This window comes from Phoenix dactylifera, chromosome 1 (genome assembly GCF_051530095.1).
Source record: "Phoenix dactylifera cultivar Ajwa chromosome 1, Ajwa_hap1_PhDact_Kaust_v1.1, whole genome shotgun sequence".
In the NCBI taxonomy this organism is placed as follows: Eukaryota; Viridiplantae; Streptophyta; class Magnoliopsida; order Arecales; family Arecaceae; genus Phoenix; species Phoenix dactylifera.
In genome coordinates this window covers 54,750,753-54,776,215 of record NC_143190.1, presented here as the reverse complement: position 1 = coordinate 54,776,215, position 25,463 = coordinate 54,750,753, and the positions used below count along the sequence as shown (strand labels likewise).

General features: G+C 48.3%; 2 protein-coding genes across 5 annotated transcripts; both read right to left on the bottom strand.

Annotated features, from left to right (window-relative positions):
* Positions 1 to 2,142: 2,142 nt before the first annotated feature.
* On the bottom strand, positions 2,143 to 24,307 carry LOC103714195 (uncharacterized). Of its 2 annotated transcripts, XM_026807320.4 has the most exons (8): positions 24,050 to 24,307; positions 19,235 to 19,301; positions 19,074 to 19,135; positions 18,897 to 18,986; positions 18,672 to 18,793; positions 4,032 to 4,086; positions 2,416 to 2,627; positions 2,143 to 2,331 (listed from the first exon to the last, which is right to left on the bottom strand). In XM_026807320.4, exons 2-7 carry the CDS (start codon positions 19,299 to 19,301, stop codon positions 2,424 to 2,426), a joined length of 600 nt encoding a protein of 199 aa, XP_026663121.1. In that variant the 5' UTR covers positions 24,050 to 24,307; the 3' UTR covers positions 2,143 to 2,331; positions 2,416 to 2,423. The 2 variants fall into 2 exon arrangements, with proteins under 2 accessions (XP_026663121.1, XP_088562881.1); XM_088706755.2 differs by having other exon boundaries at positions 2,143 to 2,627.
* Positions 13,477 to 18,665, bottom strand: LOC149768758 (uncharacterized). Of its 3 annotated transcripts, XM_089925772.1 has the most exons (3): positions 15,176 to 18,665; positions 14,463 to 15,106; positions 13,477 to 14,390 (listed from the first exon to the last, which is right to left on the bottom strand). In XM_089925772.1, the coding sequence occupies exons 1-3, from the start codon at positions 15,831 to 15,833 to the stop codon at positions 13,608 to 13,610; spliced, it is 2,085 nt and encodes a 694-aa protein (XP_089781898.1). In that variant the 5' UTR covers positions 15,834 to 18,665; the 3' UTR covers positions 13,477 to 13,607. The 3 variants fall into 3 exon arrangements, with proteins under 3 accessions (XP_089781898.1, XP_089781897.1, XP_089781896.1); XM_089925771.1 differs by having other exon boundaries at positions 14,463 to 18,665; XM_089925770.1 differs by having other exon boundaries at positions 13,477 to 15,106.
* Positions 24,308 to 25,463: the final 1,156 nt, after the last annotated feature.

Below are 25,463 nucleotides of genomic sequence, written 5' to 3'. Positions count from 1 at the left end.
CATGGATAAGCATATTCCATATATAGGGATGAGTTCTTATTGTGCACAGAATAATATAGTAGTATGTAGGTTTGATATGTATTTTATATTTATATGGGCTGGATGGGAAGGCATTGCTCATGATATACGTATATTCCTTGACCAAACAAGAATCATTATTGCTAGCATAGCAATCCACAACTATATTAGAAAGCATGCAAAACATGTTGAGAAATTTAATAAGGCTGATAATGATGATGATTATATACCATTTGTGCAGATAATATTAGCCATGAGGATATTACATAAGAGCCCTTACTAAACATTCTGTCACAAAATAATTGCTTCATGGCTCAAGTATGTGATAGCACACGTGATGTGGTAATGTATAGATAGGTATTATAATATGTTAGTGTAAGGCTCTTTTAATAAAACATGCTTAATAATTATTTATTTTATTTTTTACACATTAGCAATATGCAAAAAAAATTGTGTTTATAAATTTTATTAAATTTATTTGCATCATAGTACCCATTTATGTTATATCTAAATAATTATAGAATCGTTTTAGGTATTTGTCCATTTTGGTCATTTTATCATTCAAAAGCATTTTTTTGGGTTTGACAACCAAGCATACAGCAAACTAGTTTTACAGCTTTAGAACAACTTTTGGATCTTGACAACCAAATGCTTCAAAAAAATTGCTCTTCTCCAAAAACAACTTTTGATCATAAAAATATAGCTTTTTAACCAAAAGCAGCAACATCCCCAAACAGACCCTTAGCCAATTGAATGACCTTTAGCAGGTTTTGGATGCTCGTTTTGTTCACCTAAGCCCCCTTGGTTCCAAGACCTTGAGCAGGTTTGAGACGCTGGGAAGCTGCCTGCTCCTGTCCACCTAGGCCACATATCCACACACGTCGGCTGGTGCAAAATAAACAATTATACTCACTCATGGTAAATATGAAGAACCGACCCACTCAAAACAGGTTCGATATAATCGACCTGCCTTGGAAACACCTAGTTAGAGCTTCTCTGATAACATTAAATGCACACGAATTTACACTTCAAGACATCCACAACCGAAATAAATGCAGTAGCTTATGGGCTTGTCACTACCACAGGCCTATTGCGGATTGGAAGGAGGCGGAGGGGGAGGGCGGAGCATCAGTGAGGCTGAGGGGCAGACACCAAGCAATGCAGGAAAGAATCAGGAAAAAAAAAAAGTAAGAGTGAGAGAGACCCAATAAGGTTTTTCTCTCTCTCCTATAGGGCGAGGGCTGGGATGGAGTTGGGGGAATCCACGACTCTAATAAGATGAGATAGGATTTTCTACTGGATTACCCAGATCCGGTTGCCCTGCAAATCGCTGCCGAACCGTTGACCCTGAGAATGGAACCTATCTCCCAACATCGAGAAAGCCAACAAAAAACATAAACAATTGAGAGAGCTGCAAATGCAAAGATAGCCACAGGTCACAAAATTTTACAACTCTTCTCGTTTATTGGCAGTTATGGCGCTGATGATTCCTTTGTTCATTAAATGCACCATCAGCAACCCCGGCAGTCACGGAAAGACAAGTAACTGGGAAAGACACCTCAGGAACTTGTAATCCACAAGCATAGCCTGTCAATGAACATATTAGTGAAGAGCACACGACGTCTTACCCACCATCCCGAAATCGCTAAATCAACACCAGATTCCAGGCCCTAAACACAGAAAAAGATGTCCATCACGAAGGAAGAAACATCGTTCAAGTAATTACAGATTATTTACCAACAGAAATCAACTTAATTGAAGAATTGTACCACTCTGAAACCACTATCAGCTGGCAACAATCCTTACACTTCAAGAGTGGAGCTTCCAACATTATGATCTCAATTATTTAGCTTCATCTGCTGCTCCGATATGCCGGCCGAGTACCAACTAGGAATATGCCACTTGTGCTTTAAAAACAGTCTAGAGACCCTAAAATAGCTTCACACACCATTGAAATTTACTTCTCAACCATCATTAGAGCTCCTCCAAGAAACCCCAATACAATGCAATTCCAGAATAAGATCCAAACAATTATAGTTCCAGCTGATGCAGCTTCTCCCCAAGTATTACTACCACTACCACCCGGCTCCTGGAAATAGCACCAGCAGCTGAAGGGGACCAACAAGAACCAATCATTCTGATCCATTAATTACAAATCTCCATCAAGATTCATACAAGGCAATCTCATTGACAATTTCTAAAGCGTAACAAAGGACTACACAGCATACTCAAGCAGCTAAAAGTTGCAGAAGATGCAAATACAGGGGGAATGACAGTGGCCCTTCCACTCTTCTTCCATGCAACCAACAGAACCTTTTCAAAGGATAACATAATAGATGCATCACTAAGAAGGATACGATGGAAACAGGAGAGACATGAACCTATACGAGGCAATACCATTGCTTTCATTTGACATAGTTTCCAAACCGGCGGCCAGTATCACCAGGTGGAGCTCCACCCCTGCCCCGCCGCTGGGCACGATGCCTTGGAGCAGTCTGACTGCCATTACCATTCATTGTCTGCTGGGACATCGCCATCATCCTCTGCTCTTTCATATTTGCAAAGAGTGCATCCAAGGTCTGGGGCCTCTGCTTGGAAACCACCTTATTCTGCATATGTGGTTTAGAAGAATCCATGGACCATCAGGTAAAGACAACTCTAACTTCCATTCAGATCAGTCATGGATGGAAGCAAAACAGCAAAGAGAATCAGAAACTGAAAGACTATTTCCACTATCTATACTTATCAAATTTTGCAAGGAACAAGTTAGAAAATCTAGAAGAGGATATCATTTTTACACATACACCACGATGAAACATCACATTTTACAGCAGGCCTAGTGTTTGTAGAGGAAAAATATGTAAAATAATTAAAATTTTAGGCAATGTCCAGGTTCCAAAAATACCTGAAAACAAATTACCATCTTACTTTCAGATTAATTAAATCACTTTTCAAGTTGGTAGTTCAAAGAGAATCATAGAACAATTGCAAAACATAATCACAGCGAAATCTAAGTTCAAAAATTTGGTTACTTTTACAATTTCAATTGAGCTTTTTTTTTTTTTGTTTTAGCAGTTTTCATAGTTTAACTTTAAGTTTCGAAATTTTACACAAAAAAATCAGGAAAAATCCTAAAAATGAAAAAAAGGGGAAAAGAAAAAAGAGATGAAAAAAAGTTATTATATAAAACACTTACAAAAGAGTATTGGCAACTGTTTTAAGCTTTTACTGTGAACACAAATTATAAAATTTTTGCACTTCAATTCTTTGAAAGTTCACTTTATTAAGCAACTTGTGAAGCTTTTCAGTGTCTAGGGAATTCAAATCTTTCTATTTACAATTTTAACCTAAGTGGAATTCACAAGTATATTGAATTTGAGCATTACTTCATCATATTTTTAGGTCAAGTGACTATTTAACAAAATGCATGTAGTTTAGAATGTTGTATTTGTATGACATGAATGGCAACATCTTATATTTAGTTATTGGAATTAGTTGATTATAATAAGGCCCTTCTGGAGGCCTTTGTCCATCAAGATTATGTTTATCATCTATTGCCCCTTTTACTTGAAAAAAGAAGGAAACTTTCAGAATATCGATACTACTCTATATGCATAAAGAACTCAAGAAATAATCTCAATATTATGAAATAGTAAATACCACAAACAAAAACTTTCAAAAAGAATCCATATCTAATTCCAGACAGTTTTGGCTGGCCAAAACCACCAAAAACTGGTCAGTTTCAGCCTTCAGAAATCACCAAAGTTTCGAATCTTCCTCACAAGTCACAACTATTATAATATTAATGTTACCATGAAATACAAGGATAAAGACAGGCACAATGTCTGCTCTTATGTCAATCATTAGATGTGACTGGAACTAGCCTGTTGGTGAAGAGTTATTACATGCATCATTCAACCATATTACCAAACACAGATCAGACTTCGAAAGCGAAACAGGATCATCAATTGCACATATTATTTTATTGAAGGTAATTGGAAATTCGGGTTTACCTTTCCAGCAAAGCTACCATCAGCTGACTTCCTTTGTACTGTTGCGACTGCAACTCTGCATAGCAAACAACTGTTAGTAATAGAAAAAAAAATCAGCAAATTCAACAACGCTGCTTACAAAAGACCTGTAACAAAATGGGTGAACATAAAAGCAGATTTACTCATTGCCTGTAGAGACAAAGTCTGAGGTTTACTTACTGTCATATCATCTAAAAACTAGTTCTAATAAGGGATTGTATAAACAACCAATCGCTAGATGTAACAGCCAAGAATCTCAATACTCTATCGCCAACATGGTCAGGCTCATTTACATCCACAATCGGCAGTTTGTTGCTATTCATAAATATTGAGGTATGGAAAGTTTTCCAGGAATCCAAGGTTCTATCTTATTGGCAGCCAAATAGATACATATAATTATGCCGTACCATGAGTGATAAGTCCACCATCATTCATTGCAAAAGTACTTCGAACTATTGTCTGAGGGTTCCCTCCAAACCATATTTCATTAACATTGGTAGCACAACCCAGCAAACCAAAAGGTTACAGAAAGATTAAAGACCGATGAAGAACTCCTAGAACAAATTACGAAACTACCTTGACTCCTTGCCTGCATCAAAACTGCCAGTAGTTTAGGTGCACTTGAAGGGACAATACAACTGCAATCTAATCATTGTACCCGAAATATCCATTGTCATCTATTTGATGATCTTTGAAGTAGGCTTTCACCTACAAGTGTGACTCAGAAGAACAAATCATTTTCATATTTGTCCACCATTCAACATGGTAGGTAGCTCAAGATACCAGGGGCAAAATTGACTCAAAAAGGATTTGCATGTCTATGTATAGTGACAGCAGATCCACTCTCCTTTAGAAACTAAGGACTTAAGTATTAACATCGAAGAACTTCCAGTATCAACTCCTCCAGCTCCGAGGATGCTAATTGTTGGGGGAAAAACCCCAAGTCATACCGCCACGGAGGCGCTCGGCCAGAGAGCGCCGACCGGAAAGGCGCTCGGCCAAAGAGCGCCGACCAGAAAGCTGCTCGGCCAAAGGATGCCGACCAGGAAGGCGCTCGAGTAGAAGGCGCCGACCAGAGTGCGCGCCAAGAGGTGCCCAACCAAAATAAGCTGCTCGGTTAGAAAGTGCCGACCAAAGACAGCGCCGAGGCGCTCTGCTAGAAGGTGCTCGCCTAAAGGGCGCCGACCAGGAGTACTCAAAGCAGCCCCGCCACAGGGCGCCCCATTGGGCGATCAGCTCGGCTCGGCACCCTCGCCGAGCCGATGCCCTGACCAAATGATCAACCTCCGCCTAAAGTCCAAAGGACTTGACAACTCCTACGGCTCGCGACCTGCCACTATCTCCAAGCCATCAAGGCATAAGATCTCCTCAGGCGTTCGGCACGACCTGCCATTAATGCATGAGACTCCCTCAAGTCTCCGATGCACTCAGGCATTTAATGAACACGGCCCAAGACGATCTCCGGATCACTGAACCATCAGAACGTATGGCTCTCCCTGACCGCCGGTTCATTCGGTAATAAATGCACTTACCATCTACGGACCCCAGGCCCGCCGCAGCCGGCGGTTCAACCACTCCAACAGGTCCGATCGACCGTGACAATTCCCTGATTCCGGTCTGATCCGGTCCCGTTCTCCATTACGCCATTAATGGGCCACATGGTGCCCAATTATTACAAAACAGGACAAACCTCCTGTCACCTCCCAGGTAACAAAAATCCTCCTATAAAAGAAAACCTGGAGGGAAAAGGGGAGGGGACCAAAAGCAAGAGAAAAAACCCGGAGCTGGAGAGAACCCTCCTAGACCGGGGGAAAAAGAAACAAAAACGGAAACAGATCCCCGGGACTGAACCCGCCGGGGGAAGCACAGACGCAATAGAGGACATCATCCTCTTCGTCTTCTTTATCTTATCCAAATGTTCTTGCTTTCTTCCTCATATACTCTCTTCCCTGCTCTCTCCACATACTTGTCCCCTCTGACTTAGGCATCGGAGGGCCGGCGCCGGGGAGCCCGGCCACCGGCTTTTTTGCAGGACAGGACAGGATTGGACGCACCACCCCTCTTCGGACGCTCCCACGCCCCCTGCGGTGGAGGACGCAGCCGGCCGGCGCACCGCCGTCCGCCCCCTGCAGCAGCGGAGCTCCTCCTTCCCCGGCTTCGCGGCGGCCCCCGGGTCCCATTTCCAGCAACAGTTGGCGCTAGAGGAAGGGCCCGAGTTCGCTACCATGAAGCTAAGAAGCAAAGGGGCTTCCAACGCCTCTCGACGTCCTCCACCAAGCCCAGAATGTTCCGTTCGGAACTCACCACCCCCGGTTGAGCCAGCACCTCAAGTTCAACCGGAACAATTTGATGCCCTGGTGCAGCAAGTGCAGGCGTTGGCTACCGCCGTCCAAAGTTTGCAACCCAGGCGCATCCCAGCAGCACCGCCTCCCCTGGCTCCAGTTCAACCGGAGCCCCCTACAAGCGGGCTTCCTCTTCGAGGTCAGGACTTTCAAGTCCAGGCCTCCCTCTGGAGAGAGCACCCAGTCAGAAATCACGGAGGCTGGCCACAGCCTTCAGAAGCTGAGTCGGTTCCAGGGCAACCTGCACCCGGAGGAACCGCTGTAGCGATCCTCCAGAATGATGAACTCGACAAGAAGGTCGAAAAGCTGGAGCGCCAAATCCAGGCACTCCACGGGAGAAAATCGGGACGTAACGGCGACTTCGAGTTCAATACGAAGTCGCCCTTCTCCCAGGAGATTGAAGATGAACCGGTTCCCCTCCGGTTCAAGATGCCCCAGGTGGAGCCTTACAACGGCAAGGCAGATCCCTTTGACCACCTGGAGAGTTACCGGGTCTTAATGGCCCTACAAGGAGCCTCGGAAGCCATGATGTGCAAGGCTTTCCCGGCGACACTCCGAGGACCAGCCCGGCTTTGGTTTACCGGGCTGAAGCCGAGTACTGTCTCTTCCTTTGAGCAGCTCGGCAGACAATTTGCTGGCAACTTTGCCGCCAGCCAGCCCCAGCGGCGGACATCTGACTCCCTCCTTGATATCAAACAAAAGGAGGGAGAATCCTTCAAGGAATACTTGGACCGGTTCACCGCCGCAACATGGGAAGTCCGGGAGCTTGACCAGTCAATCGCCATGTCGGCGCTGAAAACTGGAGCCCGGTCCTACAGATTCCTCTTCTCGATTGAGAAGAATTTCCCAGCGGATCTTACAGAAATGTTCGCTCGAGCCCGGAAGTATGCCAAGGCTGAGGAAGCCGTGGCCGTCAGGCGGGGCGGGACCGAGCAGAACCCCAAGAAGAGGCGCCGTGAGGAACGCAGCCGACCCAGAAGCCCGTCTCCACGACGAGCTAAGAATCCGCCCCGCCCGAAAAGTCCACCCCGGTTGAGAGAACCGCCGCAGCAGAGGTCACTCCGCCCGAGGTTCCCACTGCAGGCCCGTGCACCTGAAGGGAGGTATGAAGAGTATACTCCCCTCAATGCTCCTCGGGCTGAAATCCTCATGGAGATTGAGAGTCGGGATTGCATCCGGCTCCCCCCTCCAAAGCCAGACACCAGAATCCGGCGTGATCTCCGGAAGTACTGCCGTTTTCACCGGGATCACGGCCATGATACCGAGGATTGTTATCAGCTCCGAAATGAGATCGAAGCACTCATTCGCCGAGGGGTGCTCGATCGGTTTGTACAAGGCCGGCGTGAAGGAAAGAAGCCAGCCGAAGGAGCAGCACAGCCTGAAGGTTCTAATGCCAACAGGCCCATCGTCGGCGTCATCAACACTATCCGAGGAAGGACCTCGGCTGGGGAAGCCTCAGGGGAAGGAGCCTCCTCGAAGCGCCCGCGCACCTCTGAAGCCATCTCCTTCTCAGATGACGATCTAGAGGGAGTCGAAACTCCCCATGATGATGCCATGGTCATCTCCATGATCATAAATAAATTTGATGTAAAACGCATCCTGGTTGATAATGGAAGTTCGGCGAATGTTTTGTATTTTGATGCTTATTGTAAAATGGGGATGACAAAAGAACAGCTACGGAGGATGAATGCTCCGCTAGTTGGATTCACTGGGGATTCAGTCCCAGTAGAGGGCGAGATCGACCTTCTGGTCACAGCCGGGCTCGCCCCTCGTGAAAGTACCGTGGGTATGAGCTTCCTTGTGATACGCCTGCCCTCGGTTTACAACGCCATCCTTGGAAGGCCAGGACTCAACGCCCTCCGAGCAGCGGTCTCAACTCACCACCTGCTGATGCGATTCCCCACCAGCCAGGGAGTCGGTGAAGTCCGAGGGGACCAAATGATGGCAAGGCGATGCTACCTAGCGACCCACGAGGCAAGACGACCAGCCGAGGTGCCCGCCCCAACGACTGACCAGCCCTCAACTGAAGTTATGGAGGCACGGGTCAACCCCCAGAAAGAGCGGGTAGAGCCTGGTGAGTTGTTAATTCAAGTTCCCTTACGAGAGAACTTTCCCGAGCTAACCGTGCAGATCGGCTCTGGCCTTGGCGAAAACGAGAGGAGTCGCCTCGTCGACTTCCTACGGGACAATATGGATGTCTTCGCCTGGTCGCCTGTAGATATGCCGGGGATAGACCCGGAGGTCATGGTCCACCGGCTTCAAGTGAAGCCGACCTGCAAGCCCGTGGGGCAAAAGAAGCGAGGCGCCGCCCCTGAACGACAACGAGCAGCGGCCGAGGAGGTCGGCAAGCTCCTTGAAGCCGGTTTCATCCGGGAGATATCCTACCCGGAATGGCTCGCCAATGTGGTCCTCGTCAAAAAAGCTAGCGGAAAGTGGCGTATGTGCGTGGACTACACCGACCTGAATAAAGCCTGCCCGAAGGACAGCTTTCCACTTCCCAGCATTGACCAGCTCGTGGACTCCACCTCGGGTCACGAGCTGCTAGCATTCATGGACGCCTTTTCCGGATATAACCAGATCCGCATGGCGCCAGAAGACGAGGAAAAAACAGCCTTCATCACCGACGGGGGAACCTACTGCTACAAAGTGATGCCATTCGGTCTAAAAAATGCCGGGGCGACTTATCAAAGGCTGGTCAGCCGGATCTTCAAAGACCAAATAGGCCGAAACATGGAGGTCTACGTGGATGATATGCTGGTGAAAAGCAAGGCGGCGCAAGACCACATAGCCGACCTCAATGAAGCATTCTCCACACTCCGAAAGTACCAGATGAAGCTCAACCCAGCTAAATGTGCATTCGGGGTCACCTCCGGCAAATTCCTCGGCTTCATCATTACACAACGAGGAATCGAGGCCAATCCAGAGAAGATCCGAGCCCTCCAAAGGATGACGCCTCCCAGGACGGTCAAGGAGGTACAGCGGCTCACGGGCCGAGTGGCAGCCCTCGGGAGGTTTATCTCCCGCTCAGCCGAGCGCTGTCTTCCATTCTTTGCAGCCCTCAAGAAGCCGAAGAACTTTTTGTGGTCGGGCGAGTGCCAGCAATCTTTTGAAGAGCTCAAGCACTTGCTGGCTTCCCCTCCCCTACTCACGAAGCCTCAACAGGGTGAGCTCCTCTACTTGTATTTAGCTGTCTCCCCTGTAGCAGTAAGCTCGGTCCTGGTCCGAGAGGAGGGGAAACTTCAGAAACCGGTGTACTACACCAGCCGGGTCTTAGGGGATGCTGAGACCCGATACTCCAAACTTGAGAAGACCGCCTACGCTTTGGTCATCTCAGCTCGGAGGCTCCGACCCTACTTCCAAGCTCACACAGTGGCTGTGCTGACTGACCAGCCGATCAAGCAGATCCTGCAGAGATCAGATCGTGCGGGTCGGATCACTAAATGGGCCATTGAGCTTGGGGAGTTCGACATTGAGTACCGGCCCAGACCGGCGATCAAAGCACAAGCACTCGCAGACTTTATAGCCGAGTGCACCATACCAGATGAGGTCGAGCCTGAACCTGAGCCACCGTTGGAACAGACCCCAAGTTTGACATGGACTCTACATGTCGATGGCTCTTCAAACTCGGGGGGTAGTGGAGCAGGATTTATTCTCACCAGCCCGGAGGGGGTGGTCGCCGAGCAGGCCCTGCGCCTCGAGTTTTCTGCTTCCAATAATATGGCGGAGTATGAAGCGCTCGTCGCCGGGCTTAAGCTAGCCAAAGAGCTAGGAGTGAAGGACTTGAAGGCCTTCAGTGATTCTCAGCTCGTCGTCAACCAAATTGTGGGCGACTTCGAAGCTAGAGACCCGACCATGCAGAAGTATCTCCAGAAGGTACGGGATCTCGCCTCGACCTTGGACTCTTTCCACATTCAACATATTGCCAGGTCGGAAAATCTCAGGGCCGACCAGCTATCAAAGCTGGCGTCCTCTCGCATGAGCGAGCTTCCCAAAGAGGCAGTCCTGGAATATCTCCAAAAGCCCAGCACAGACGAGCCCGAGCAGACCCTCTGCACCGAGCTCGAGCCAAGCTGGATGGATGAACTCATCAGCTATCTGCAAGACGAAACCCTCCCCGCTGATGTACGAGAGGCTCGCCGAATCAAGCGCCTCGCCACCCGATACATACTATACGAGGGAAAGCTCTATCGAAAATCCTTCACCTCTCCCCTTCTCAGATGCCTTCGCCCAACGGAAGCTAATTATGCCCTGCGCGAAGTCCACGAAGGAATTTGTGGAAACCATCTGGGAGGACGAGCCTTGGCCCATAAAATTCTGCGCCAAGGATATTATTGGCCGACACTCCAGAAGGATGCTATGGATTTCGTCCAAAGATGCGACCGGTGCCAAAGGAACGCCAATGTTCAGCGCCGGCCCTCGGCTCCTTTGACTTCTATCAGCTCTCCTTGGCCTTTTGCCCAGTGGGGAATTGACATCCTCGGGCCATTTCCTCTGGCCACCGGGCAAAGGAAGTTCCTGGTCGTCTCCATCGACTACTTCACTAAGTGGGTGGAAGCTGAGCCCCTCGCCCGGATCACCGAGCAGAAGATGCGGGATTTCGTTTGGAAATCCATCATCTGCAGATTTGGGCTCCCCCGCATCCTTATCTCTGACAACGGTCGCCAGTTCGACAACATCCATTTCAGAGAGTTCTGCTCCGAGCTTGGCATTGACCACCGCTTCACCTCGGTCGCGCATCCTCAGACGAACGGAGAAACCGAGGTAACAAATCGTACTATTTTGCAGGGTCTCAAAAACAGGCTCGGCAAATCCAAAGGACAATGGGTCGAAGACCTATACAATGTCCTGTGGGCTTACCGGACTACGTTCCGCGTCCCCACCGGCGAGACTCCCTTCAACCTGACATATGGGACGGAGGCCGTCATTCCACTAGAGATTGGGCTCCCCTCTCCAAGAGTCGAGCACCACGATGCTAGCTCCAACTCTTCGCAGCTCAGAGGCAACCTCGACCTGATCGAGGAAACAAGGGAGGTCGCCCGAGTGCGTATGGCGAGGTACCAACAAAAGACAGCTCAGTACTACAACGCCAGGGTCAAAGTCAAATCTTTCAGACCAGGGGACCTTGTCCTAAGAAGAGCTGAAACCTCCCGACCAACTGAGCGAGGGAAGCTGGCCCCGAATTGGGAGGGACCATACCGAGTCACGCGCATTCGCCGACCCGGAACTTATCAATTGGAGTCTCTAAATGGGACTCCCATTCCGCGGAGCTGGAGCTCTGAAAATCTCCGCATGTACCACCAGTAGAACCCTAAGGGGTCCCTCATTATTCAACCGTTAAATTCCATTCTATGAATTTCACTCTATGAATTTCATTTCACGATAAACTGATGGTTTGCGGACTTATTCCGAGCTCACCAATTTTCTTGATTATCCCATGGCATCAGGTTTATTCTTCTTCCCTAACCACGGTTGGGATGCCCTGATACCTCGGGATGGAGTACCTGCGTGGACTCCCTGAAGATGTCCATGAGTTTATGGTGCGCTCTCCATCAGCGAGCTTGGCTCGTTCTCCTACCCTGGCCACGGTCAGGATGCCCCGAGGCGTCGGGACGCCCCGGTTACCGAGAAGCTCGAGGCGTCGAGACATGAGTAGCGGTCCTCTCTGACCGGACGAGCTCGGCTCGTGCTCCATCGACTATTGAGTAGCGGTCCTCTCTGACCGGACGAGCTCGGCTCGTGCTCCATCGACTATTGAGTAGCGGTCCTCTCTGACCGGACGAGCTCGGCTCGTGCCCCATCGACTATTGAGTAGCGGTCCTCTCTGACCGGACGAGCTCGGCTCGTGCCCCATCGACTATTGAGTAGCGGTCCTCTCTGACCGGACGAGCTCGGCTCGTGCTCCATCGACTATTGAGTAGCGGTCCTCTGACCGGACGAGCTCGGCTCGTGCTCCATCGACTATTGAGTAGCGGTCCTCTCTGACCGGACGAGCTCGGCTCGTGCTCCATCGATTGTTGAGCTCGGCTCGTGCTCCTCCCCCGACCTCGGCCGGGATGCCTCGAGACGTCGACACGCCCCGGTTCATCGGGATGCCCCGATATGTTGGGATGTTGTCTTTATTGGCCAAACGAGCACGGCTCATTCTTTACCAGCTTCAACCAATGAGCTCGGCTCGTCCCTTCATCGATGGATTTCTCTGCCGACGTCCTCGAAGAACGGAGTCCGAGCAGAGAAGCGTCTTCAGTCGCCTCGGCGCAAGGACGCATACGGTACAAGGTACCCATTTATTTAATGTTTTTACATTACGTATTATTGGATTTCTCTGCCGACGTCCTCGAAGAACGGAGTCCGAGCAGAGAAGCGTCTTCAGTCGCCTCGGCGCAAGGACGCATACGGTACAAGGTACCCATTTATTTAATGTTTTTACATTACGTATTATTGGATTTCTCTGCCGACGTCCTCGAAGAACGGAGTCCGAGCAGAGAAGCGTCTTCAGTCGACTCGGCGCAAGGACGCATACGGTACAAGGTACCCATTTATTTAATGTTTTTACATTACGTATTATTGGATTTCTCTGCCGACGTCCTCGAAGAACGGAGTCCGAGCAGAGAAGCGTCTTCAGTCGCCTCGGCGCAAGGACGCATACGGTACAAAGTACCCATTTATTTAATGTTTTTACATTACCCATTATTGGATGCTCATGACACCGACACATTGTTGCAAGTCCGGTGAATTTCCGTCACGGGCTGACGGGTATGCAGTCCATTTGTAAGAAAAGAATCCGGTTCGCCCCGGCAACCCGAGGCCCGGATTTGAAATTCGTCGCATTAAGAAGTCCCAAGTCCTAACGACCGCCCTAGGGCTTAGTCGAATTCTGGACTAGGCTCGGAAAAACGTTCCGAGCCCAAACCCTTGTATAAGCACAAGCGTTGCTACACCATTAGTCGAAGAACCGAGCAATGGAGCTCGGCAAGCCAAACTCTAACTCAACCCTGTGGCGGGAAAAGCTCAGGCCCTAGAGCCCATATCCTCGGAACCTAAAACAGATCCGAGCAGAGAAACTTGTTTAAACTACAATAGACGAATTTCCACACAAATGAATATTCATTTCAAAAAGCCCGGAGGCCTAGTACAAGAACTCGGACCCGGCCTTAACAAAGTATAGAGGCCGCTCCGGCTTACAAAAAAGAAAAGGAAGATAGGAAAAAGGGGAAAACTACACCAAGGGCCCAGGCCCGGCGACTTCAGGAATAGTTGGCTCTTTTGCGGCCGAGGCCCCCACGGTGGCTTTGGGAGCTGCCTCGGTGACCTCGAGAGCGATCTCGCCTTCTTCAGCTTGATCCTCCTGGTCGGTCCCGCCAGAGGTTGGAACCTCTACCTCCGCCTCCGCTTCTGGGTTTTCGACCCCAGCGCCTGGTTGAAGCAGGCTAAGGTCGAAATCTGGGAGAAGTCGCCGCAACTGATTGCGGAAGTCCTTGAAGCCCTGGATGAGAGCATTGACGCCTTCCTCTTCCATCAAGTCGCGAAACTCTTCCGATTCGCGGAAGAGCTTGACGGCGTCCTGGGCCTGCTCCCGGGCCTCCTTCTCTCGAGCCTCGTGGTAGGCGGCCTTCCGCTCCAAAATCTTTATTTCTCTCTCGCGATCCGCGAGCAGAGATTGCACGTCAAGTAGACGGATCTCGAGATCTCGGACCTTTATTCGAGCCTCCCCCACCTCCTGCTCGCGTATAGCGAGCGACGATTCGGCCTCCGTCCGGCGGGCCTCCGCGGCGCGCACTTCAGACATAGTCAAAGAGTGCGCGCCCTTCTCCTCTTCAAGTTCGGCGACCAGAGTCCGAACCTCGTCTTCGGCCGCCCCTAGCTTCGCTTGAAGCACTTTCTGCTCGGCCTCAGACGCGAGGAACTTTGTTTCGGCCTCCTCGCGCCCCCTTTGATGCCTTCGGGCCCGGTCCCGATAGTCCTGGATGATGTGAATCATCGTCTCGGTCTCGTGGAGGCGCTGCAAGAGGGACATGTGAGAAACAGTTTTAAGCCGAAACACAAATTTGCACAGAGATAAAAGTTGACTTACTCGGATGGAAGAGCAAATAGCGGAGTCCATGAACTCGCCGTAGTTCATGGACCGAATTTTGGCCTGGTCGGCCGGGAGCAGCGCGACCCGAAGAACTTCGCGCGCCACTTGTGCATTATCGAGGGCCGAGTCGCCCTCGAAAACAGCCCATCCAGGAGCGTAAGGCACCCGCTCCTGAGGACCCGAAGAACCCGCCAGACCAGCCTCAGCTGGCCTGGGTGCGGCCAACCCCGTTGCTTCTTGGCTATTCCCCGGCTCAGAGCTGGGGAATTGGGGTCGAGTAGACGTCTGACCGGACCGCTGCGTGGTAGAGGTGGGGCGTGCGAGTGCCAGATCTGTTGAGGTCCTCCCTCCCTGGTCAGAATTTGGAGCTTCCCGCCGACCAGGGACTTGCGAAATCGGCACCGGACATGGAAGTGCCGTCGTGGCTCCACCAGAGCCCACGCCCTCTCCCCGACCAGCCTCAGGGCGCACGGGGCGAGAGGCGTGCGCCTCAACTGCTGTGGTCGTCGAGGTCTTCGTCGAGGTCTTAGCCGAGGTCTTTGCTTTCTTCCTCGGCTCGGTCGGTTCTCCTGAGAGTTCGGCCGCCCTCTTCTGGAAGCGGGCGAAAAGGACTTCGCTCTTGGTCACCATTTTTGCGATGTCTGCAAAGATAAGCAAAATTAGAACATTAGAACAATAAGAAAATAAGAAGTTGCTATAACTATCCTTACCCTGAGGACGTGCCGAGCTCAAGCCCACGTTCACCAGGGCGTCCTCGCTAATGAGGCCGTTCAGCCAAATCCCGTCCCCAAGGCTGCGGATGATATCGAAGATCTCCTGCTCACGCGGAGAAAGCTGGGGGAGCCTGTTGATGGATTTAAGTTGGGCCGGCCTCCACCTGGGGTCAAACCCCCAGGACCGTTCAGAACCCAGGAAGAAGAATTTCTCCTTCCAACCATGAATGGATGAGGGGGCACCATGAAAAAGTGGCCGACCCACCCGGAGGGCGATGTAGAGCCACTCCCCGTCTCCCGGGTTCGACTTGAAAATAAAAAGTCGCCGGAAGACGTTGACAGAGGTAGGAATCCCCTGTAGTAAACACAGTGACAGGAAACCCATCACTGCCCTCCAAGCGTTTGGAGTGAGCTGCGCCGGAACCAACTGGCATACCGCCAGCAACTCATTCACAAAGCCGTGAAGAGGAAATCGGAGGCCGGCCCAGAGTGACTCCGAGTGCACTCCGATCCAGCCTACCGGAAGATCGGTTACCCGATCCCTTCGCCAGGCGGGTTCCAAACGGAACCCGTGAAGAGGAAAAAACCACTCTTCGGTCATCTCGACCTCCAGGACACTCATGGTGGATACTACTTCGCTAGGCGACGAACCCATTACAAGAGAGGGAAATGAAAAAGAAGGGGGACCTGGGAAAGATGCCGGAGAAAAGGGACTTCGGTCTGAGGAAGACTGGAAGAATAGGAAGCTGGAAGCAGAAAGCAATAGAAAGAGGACAGGGGGCCGGGGGAGAGTTTATATAGACCTCCCCAACGGCCCGGATCAGCGAAGAAAACGCTGCGTCCCGGTTAGATGATAACACGTGTCGGTCTAAAAGACATAACGACGCATTTAATTAGGGCTAGCGCTTCGAACATCGAAGCGCCCCATCGGATCGTGCGGAAAGACGTCCGCAATCGAAGATCGTGCGGCCCCATCATGAGCCCACGACGCGAGGACGCTTCGCAAAAAGTGCCCCAATAATGAGACTCTTCGGGAAAAGAGAGACGCCGCCTATTAAAGGCACCTCAAAGCGCTCGATAATTCAAAACGCGCAACAAATTAAAATTTTCGGAATCCGTAGTGCCCCAACTAAAGCTACTTCCCACGCTCCAGCTGGTAGCCAACTGGAACTCGGAAGTCGAGGGGTAGTGTTGGGGGAAAAACCCCAAGTCATACCGCCACGGAGGCGCTCGGCTAGAGAGCGCCGACCGGAAAGGCGCTCGGCCAAAGAGCGCCGACCAGAAAGCTGCTCGGCCAAAGGATGCCGACCAGGAAGGCGCTCGAGTAGAAGGCGCCGACCAGAGTGCGCGCCAAGAGGTGCCCAACCAAAATAAGCTGCTCGGTTAGAAAGTGCCGACCAAAGACAGCGCCGAGGCGCTCTGCTAGAAGGTGCTCGCCTAAAGGGCGCCGACCAGGAGTACTCAAAGCAGCCCCGCCACAGGGCGCCCCATTGGGCGATCAGCTCGGCTCGGCACCCTCGCCGAGCCGATGCCCTGACCAAATGATCAACCTCCGCCTAAAGTCCAAAGGACTTGACAACTCCTACGGCTCGCGACCTGCCACTATCTCCAAGCCATCAAGGCATAAGATCTCCTCAGGCGTTCGGCACGACCTGCCATTAATGCATGAGACTCCCTCAAGTCTCCGATGCACTCAGGCATTTAATGAACACGGCCCAAGACGATCTCCGGATCACTGAACCATCAGAACGTATGGCTCTCCCTGACCGCCGGTTCATTCGGTAATAAATGCACTTACCATCTACGGACCCCAGACCCGCCGCAGCCGGCAGTTCAACCACTCCAACAGGTCCGATCGACCGTGACAACTCCCTGATTCCGGTCTGATCCGGTCCCGTTCTCCATTACGCCATTAATGGGCCACATGGTGCCCAATTATTACAAAACAGGACAAACCTCCTGTCACCTCCCAGGTAACAAAAATCCTCCTATAAAAGGAAACCTGGAGGGAAAAGGGGGAGGGGACCAAAAGCAAGAGAAAAAACCCGGAGCTGGAGAGAACCCTCCTAGACCGGGGGAAAAAGAAACAAAAACGGAAACAGATCCCCGGGACTGAACCCGCCGAGGGAAGCACAGACGCAATAGAGGACATCATCCTCTTCTTCTTCTTTATCTTATCCAAATGTTCTTGCTTTCTTCCTCATATACTCTCTTCCCTGCTCTCTCCACATACTTGTCCCCTCTGACTTAGGCATCGGAGGGCCGGCGCCGGAGAGCCCGGCCACCGGCTTTTTTGCAGGACAGGACAGGACTGGACGCACCACCCCTCTTCGGACGCTCCCACGCCCCCTGCGGTGGAGGACGCAGCCGGCCGGCGCACCGTCGTCCGCCCCCTGCAGCAGCGGAGCTCCTCCTTCCCCGGCTTCGCGGCGGCCCCCGGGTCCCATTTCCAGCAACACTAATAAATAATAGTTCATGAGATTCAGATAAATTAAACACATGCAACAAAAATCCTGAGATTCAACTCCTCAGATAAAACTAAAGTTGCAGAATCCATGGATGCAGAATGTCTAACCACCATGGAGGTCTACATGTAGAAACTGGTTATATCTGACAGGAGCAAATCTTATAGAACAGTAAGAGATCTGAGAATCCGAGATAAGCAGAGGTAAGAGAAGCATGCCATGCACAACATACCTTCCCTTCAGAAAATGCGAAAAAAAAAATCTATGCAACAAAATTCCATACTTCAAGTATTAGGATCCAAGTGCTTCCTTCCAAGACAATAGATGAAACCATCGGCCAACTGAACTCAACCAAGCCTTAATCCGAAATTAGTTGGGTCGGATACATGAATCCTTTTAATCCGTTCTGCTCGGTTTAAGGCTATACCTTCTGAGAGATGATGAGATATCAAGTCCTTGATGACATATCTTAACTCCCAAATGCAGAAAAGGATGAATGCACAAAATTCCAATCCATCATCTATGATTCACTAGTGAAATACCAAATGCACATCTATTTGTGCAAGAATAGGCTGTATGCAAACCAGACATCACTTATGGTAGTCGTTAAACTAAAGCAGCTACTCAACCATACTTATTCAGGCAATAGTCAACCAGCACATGCACCCTCAATATATAGATGAAATACATCCAAAATGAATCAGCATAAGCATTCTAAGATAAGTGCCATTTCTCAGAGCTAAAATCAACAACAGAACACATCTCATCTCGCATCCTGAGAAGTGGGATTTCCCATAGATAAACTAGCTGCCTCATGTATGTTGAACCCATCTAACATGTGGATGTTCCACTAACAACCATAATAGTTCAATGCATGCATGTGGAAAGACTTTCCACAATTGACAGAAAGGAACCATTCTTTACCTGTAGAAATACAGGTCAAACAAGAAGTTGATAAAAGAATAATGATGAGAAGAAAAGGAAAATGTTAGAAAGTAGCATACAGAAAGAGTACAAAACATAATTACCTTTGCCTGTTCCAGTTAACTCCCCTTTTACGAATTGGCATAATAGCAGCCTTCCTAGCAATCTCTGTTGTTACAGGAAACTGATTCCCATGGAAATTTGACCTTCTCTGTGCAAGTACACCCTGAAAACACAACATGTATCACAAGGAGAGAACAAACATGAGTTAGTGGTTTAAGGAAATCAAAAAAAAAAGAGAGACAAGAATATATTTTAATCTAATTTACCTGTCTAATTGATGATCTAGAATCCATGAATCGCCGAGCCTTAGTGCTACCCTGAGAAGCATTGCCATTCTGGAAACCCCGGCTTTTGATCTAGAAATTCAAAAGTTTTAGCTGCAACAGTTTTATGACAGAAGAGCTCCAGCACAAATAGAACCCTTCGAAAAACCAATCACTCACCGACTGCCTTGGAGGTCTTTTCCCTTTAGACTTATTTGTCTTTGACATTTTTATGATATCATCTACAACCAGCATAAAGGCATGGGATCACAAAGTCAGCCTTTTGTCTGTTATGAAGCTTGCGCAATTTCATGCAAGATGGATGATAGTAACAAGCATACCTAAAGCCATGTCCATTTTCTTTTCAGTAAGGGCAATTGCTTCTGTTGTTAGTGGCTTAGCTGCCATCTGGAATTACAAATAAAAGAATAACTACCAGCAGTATTGAATAAGATCAAGAGGCACAATGCATTACAATAATAAAAGCATTTGTTTCAATCACTGGCAGTCTCCTAAGAATCAGCTTGAAGAAGCAGAGTAAGCACATTTGTGCATCATTAGCATGCGAGACCAAAGAGGAGTTTTAAATGCTAAACAAAATATACAACACAATATGTATGGGATCCATTGGCCATGTTGGTTAAACAACTAAGAACAATCAAGAAAAATGAAATAGAGTTATGTGTTCAGAGAAAATTAGTATGGTTGCATAGACAAATAAAATGAAGTACTATGGAATCTTTCTATATGCAAGATACCATTTCTATTCTTTCTTCCCATAGCCAATTTACTTTAGTGAGCCTCCAAAGAAGATTGAGTTCACATATCGAAGTATGCAGAGCCCCTCTTATTCACATCCCTGTCCCCTAGCTCTCTTCCCTATACAGCCACTTTACCCTGCTCACCCAGGAGTAATCAGATTTGCCAATCTGGGATTAGTGTAATTGGGCCTCTTTTCTTCGTGTCCCCATCCTCTAGCTATCTCTCCCCTTTATGGCCTCCTCTGGAAAGGCCATAGACAAGGCAATCAACAGGAATGTACCTGTCTCAACGATCTTATCATGGCAACATGATTATCATTGATGTTGTCAAATTTTATTATTTGACCAAATGTTCTATGGCGATTTGAGGGGAACAAGGGGAGTCCAGGAATGGCTATGAGCAGAAAAAACAAGAGGAAATGCTGGTGGCAATAAGATAAATATTGGTCATGATGGAACTTGATGGAGGACCACTACAGAGAGAAGAGAGAAGGGAGAGGAAGAAGAAAAGAGGAGGAGAACGGAGAAGAAGAGAAGAGGAGAGAGAAGAAGAGAAGAGGAGGAGAAAGGAGAAGAGAAGAGGAGAAAGAAGCAAAGGAGGCTAGGTTTTATTCAATTCATCAATGTCCTAATTCATGAGAGGGGTGGCCTTTATATAGGCCTTACATCAGGTCAATCAATCGACGGCATACCAAACTTGGACCCTCAATCAATTGACCAAGTCAATTGATTGATTACATACCAAAATTGATTCAATCACTCGACCCAATTGCATGATTTAATAGCTAACTCAATTGACTTGTTTAATAACAAAATAATTGACCAAATTAACTTGACTAAAAGCAAATGACCAAATTGACTCCCTGGTGGATCACTGGCGACGGACCGTGGTGGATCGGCCACCCCAGTGCCCTGCGGCTGCCATCTTCCCCGACAGCTCCCTGCTCGCCTTCGTCTCTGCCAACAAGCCGCCAGCCATCCCCACCCGCACCTGCCTTAGACCACTTTGGCGCCACGTACCTGCTATGACCCCTCGCCGCCGTGCACATTTCTGCCGGTCAACGCCGGATAACGCCGCCTACCTCGACCGCGTCCGCCGAGACCTCACCGTCGCCGGATTCCACGGCGACCTCGAGCGCGGTGGCGCTCCCCACGAGTCTTCCTCCGCCATGGTGGCGGGGCCGCCGAGCACCCCACCTGAGCCGTCACCGCCCAAACTTCACCGCATCTTCGGCCTTCTCCCCCCTGCCCCGTCGGCCATTGCTCCTCCTTGCTTCCTCCTCCAAGGCCTACTCCGAGCCCTCTCATGAGCCCACTACCCCTCCGCCTCCCCTCTTCTCCCTCATCTCCTCTCCCTCTGCTGCTCCTTTCGGCCGCATCTCACCCGACACCCTATTCCCCATTTTTTTTTCATCGGGCAAAAACCACACCACATATCCCACACCTCCCACTTCTCTCCTCAACATGCCCTCGGGCCAACACACCAAAACCCCCACAAACCCCTCTTCACATCAATAGTTCGAGCCCAACAGGCCCGACAACACCCGCTCTTGGCCCACCCCTTTGTCGGGCCCTTTGGGGCACCCTGCCCCGTCTCATCAGCCAGCCCACCATGCCAAGATCCACCGCATCACCTGCAGGCCCAATATACTCATCAAGCCCGCCCACTGCTTCAAAGCCCAATCCACAGACCCTCCTCTTCATCTACAGGCCACTAAGGCGCACAAGTTGCTACAACCAGCCCGATTCGCGGCTTTCGACAAGCCTACTTGCTGCGTCATGTCTTTGATCGTTGCCCCAATCCGATTCGAGCGAACGATTCTGGTCGTCTGCTTCACGATAGAGCCAAGTTGCAGCGCCTTGACCCTGATCTCCTGGAGTAGTACGATAGCCGGCCAAATCCGCACTCGAAAAAATCGAGTTTTTTCCACTTGGAAGGAGTTGATGAGGACATCAGAGCCACCAGATTGAGTCGGACCCCGGATTGGGTCGTCATTTTATTTTTGGCATTTTTGTTTTTGTTTTTGTTTGATCAAGTCAATTTGGTGGCTCAAGATCATCTCCCATCCACAATGACGTCAATCTCCGATGCGAACGCAAGCAAGTGGCTCTGGTGGCACGATCATCTAAATGAATGGCTCTAATGTCTCCATCAAAACTTTTACGCAGAGATTGATCAAGGGATTCTTCTATTCGAAGAGTGCTTTATGCCATATCTCTGGGAGCTTTTCCTGCTCCGAAATATCTTTCCTTTTCTCCCTTTCTTGGAAGCAAGGTGTGGAGTTGGAGACCAAAGATGAGATAATTGTGTATTCAGTATTCACAACAAAAATGGATAACAAAACCATGCCTCTGCTCTCCACACCGTCTCCTTATTTTATCTATTTTAATATTATAGATATGGACGACGGTAAGAAACTGAGAGCCGCAGATAGCACCAATTAGATGTTGTTCACTGAGACTAACTTTATCTTATCTTTAAAGGATCTAGAAGAAATATGTAATGAACATTCTAATCTTAGACCAACAAAATGCCAAACAGCAAATACAATGAAAAAGTTGATGATTCAAACAGAAGGGAGCTTTTTTTAAAGAACTGGCATTTAACTGATGTTTGTTTTTCCATAAAGAAAGGAGTTTACACTGACAGGTTAGGATCCATAAGATCTTTGCCTCATGCATATCAATATAACCAACCAACTTTTGCTAGACACAGTCTTTTTTCCCTTAGAAGCTTAAGCACCTTAATGAAAACTATGGTTTCATAAGAATCATCACTTGACAGTGGTTTCTTGATTGGGAATTCTAAAGAACTACAGAACACAATATCCATCTTGTACCTTCCTTTACCCTCTTAATAAATCAAAGCCAGTTGGACTATAAAAATATTCAATCAATATTTACCCTTCCTGAACATACTTCACCTGACTATAATTATGTATATATCAAGACACTCATATTTGTAGCTCAAAGAATCATATTGATGCCTATTAAAAGGATGGCATATAATAAATGCTCAAATATATGGGATATTTTTTTTAATTTTTCATAAATTGTGCTCCATAGTTATCTGAGTATACCATTATCTATTAAAGCAGCATGTAGTCAACATGCTTTTCCTATCAGTTTAAGTGAAACAACATCTTCTTAACCGTGAATAGCGTACCAAGAAAACTTTCCTTCACAGATGAGAGCACCCCAAACGACCCTGAAGCACTACTGTTGGCAAATCAGCAGGATTTGAGAACATATGGTGGCAAAAATAGAATATATGGTTCATCATCACCATAATCTTCATCCAAGCCTTCTACCATCAAACTATCAGGGTAATTCATTTTAAACACCATTCAAACAACCTCTAAAATTGTCTCTCTTCCAAGGAGCATGGAGCAAAACGTCAATCTTTGAAGGAAAACATAAACACAACTAGTCGGTCAGTGTCAAAGAGCCGCATCACTCTGAATCTCAACATCAAACCACATCCTTTTTACTGAAATCGATTGCTAACTAGTTTAAATTTTTGCCTCCCTACATAAAACCATATTTATTTGCCAGAATCCTAATAATAATCAAATCTGCCTACACGTTTTTCAGCACCATCCGTCCAAATTATTCTGATTAACTCTCCAATACACTTAACAATGAACATGGCTGGCTTGCGACTGTCGTACAAGTAAGGCTTGCGAGCCTTTGAAGCAATGGGAAAAAGGTACTCCGTCATTCATAGTTCGAGTTCAAACAGTGGTCTTATCTTCTGAATCAAAGAACATGGGTCAAAGACTGGTTGATTGATTCATGATTTACTGAATCCGTGTCTTCTAGTGAAAGTGGGGCCATGCATACTCTGCAAAATCTAAAAGGAAATTTGACTCTTCAAAAAGACTAAAGCATAATATAATCTGGTCCTGTGATCTTGAAAACAAAAAAAAAAGGAAAAAAAATTGAAAACGCCTCGAAAAGCCTTATTTGAGATATATATTTATCTTATCCCTTCATCAAACCAATAGAATAAACGGATTAAAAAAACAAACTAACAAGAAACCATCCCACGCTCTGAGAAAATTAAAATACAAAACCCTAGAACATCAATCTCATAGGGGCCCATCAATCAGCATACCAATTTTGAGCGCTTAAAAAAATCATGCTCAAAAAACAAAAATCTCAGCGATCTTGATCGATCTACCGCTAAATAATGAAAAGGAAAACCGAGAGAGGGTCAGTAACAAAACCTAGGGCTTCCAAATAAATTCTTCGAAGAAGCAAGCTTGTTATATATCAGAGCAATCGAAGCTACAGAAAGATAGAATCGGAGAAGAATGTCTTCAAATTAATCAAGAAAAATACGGAAAAAATAAAGGACAAAAGGGCATAGATCGATAGATGAAGAAAACTCACCGGATCCGCAGAAGAAAGAGAACTTCTCGCTCAACGACGTAGGGTTTCGAAGAGAAGTACTGGAAACGTTCTCGCAGCTTCTCTAAGAGATAGGTTTCCCAAGGCTGCGAAGGGAAGAAGGGGGAACGAAATTTTTCGCAGCTCCGCCAAAAAAATAAAAAGAACAAAAAAATACGGCTCTTCAAGAGCCGAGAAAACCCTCCCACGCGCTCGCGCGTTTGCTTGCAGAAAGTAGATGTCTATCGCCATTCGCAAATTGCAGTTATCTATAGGTGGCTGAAGTCGGCGGACGTAACATGCACAAAAACTATAATTCACCGACTTTAGTAATTACCGATGCTAATTTCATATAATTTGAGATCCGTATGATATTCGCTCCCTTTTTTTAACAGGTACACTCCCCTTTGTTACTTTCTGTGCTGGGATTATTGTAGAACCATTGATTGATATATGATTGATTGCGCCAAACTTAATTAGTTTTACCAAATTTTATCTGTCAAACTTAATGGATGTTACTAAATAGAGAAATACAATCTTCTTCTCTTGTTCTCCTCTTTCAACATGGTATCAGGGCCTAGCAAAAAAAAAAAAAAAATTGCCCTTTTTTTTCTTTTTATGGATCCCTTGTTTTCTTTGGTCCCCATCTCGGCTTCTGTTGCTCCGCGGCGGCCTTCCGCGTCGCCGATCTCGTCCGGTCCAAATCAGTAGCTCCAAGACCTCCTCTTCATCCGGGGCCAACGTCAACGCCCCCGGCTAGACGCGTCCGAGCCGCCCGGGGGCACGGTGTCCTCGATGAGGATCTGGCTGTCCGATCGCTCTACAATGGGAACAAGGGCGTCCTGGACGACGGAGAGCATGGAAGGGAGGCGATGGAACAACGCTCAGCCTCCAACGAGATAGTCGTCCCCTTCGACCATGGCGTCTCTCTGAGGCGCTTCTTCTCCTTCCATCTCTTCTTCTAGGGTTCATGGTGTCCTTTCTCCGCTATTCAAAACTCTTGGCTGAGTTAGTTAGCCGGCCATCCCTCCACCAGGTCTTCTTGAAGACAAGCTACGAGCAGCAAATCTATCACGGGATTTTCTTTTTTCACTTCTCTCCTTTCTTCTTGCTCTAGGGAATACTCAGAAGTCGAGGCTTCGCACGGATTCCATACTGGATATGATTACAGGGCCGAAGAAGAAGGAAGCAGAGAAGGAGGCGATTCGGCGCGCCAATTTTTGGATCGAAACCTCCGATTTCGTCTCTCACCTCTGCACTTTCTCTGACTAATGACATGCAAGGTGACTATTGAGATCTGATGGAGGCCACCTTTTTGCGTAACGACCTTCATCAGTTTGACTGTGAGAAGTGCCGAAACGTCGTTTGCAGAGATTTCTGTTTCTCCATAGATGAGAGGGTTAAGCTCCTCAAACAC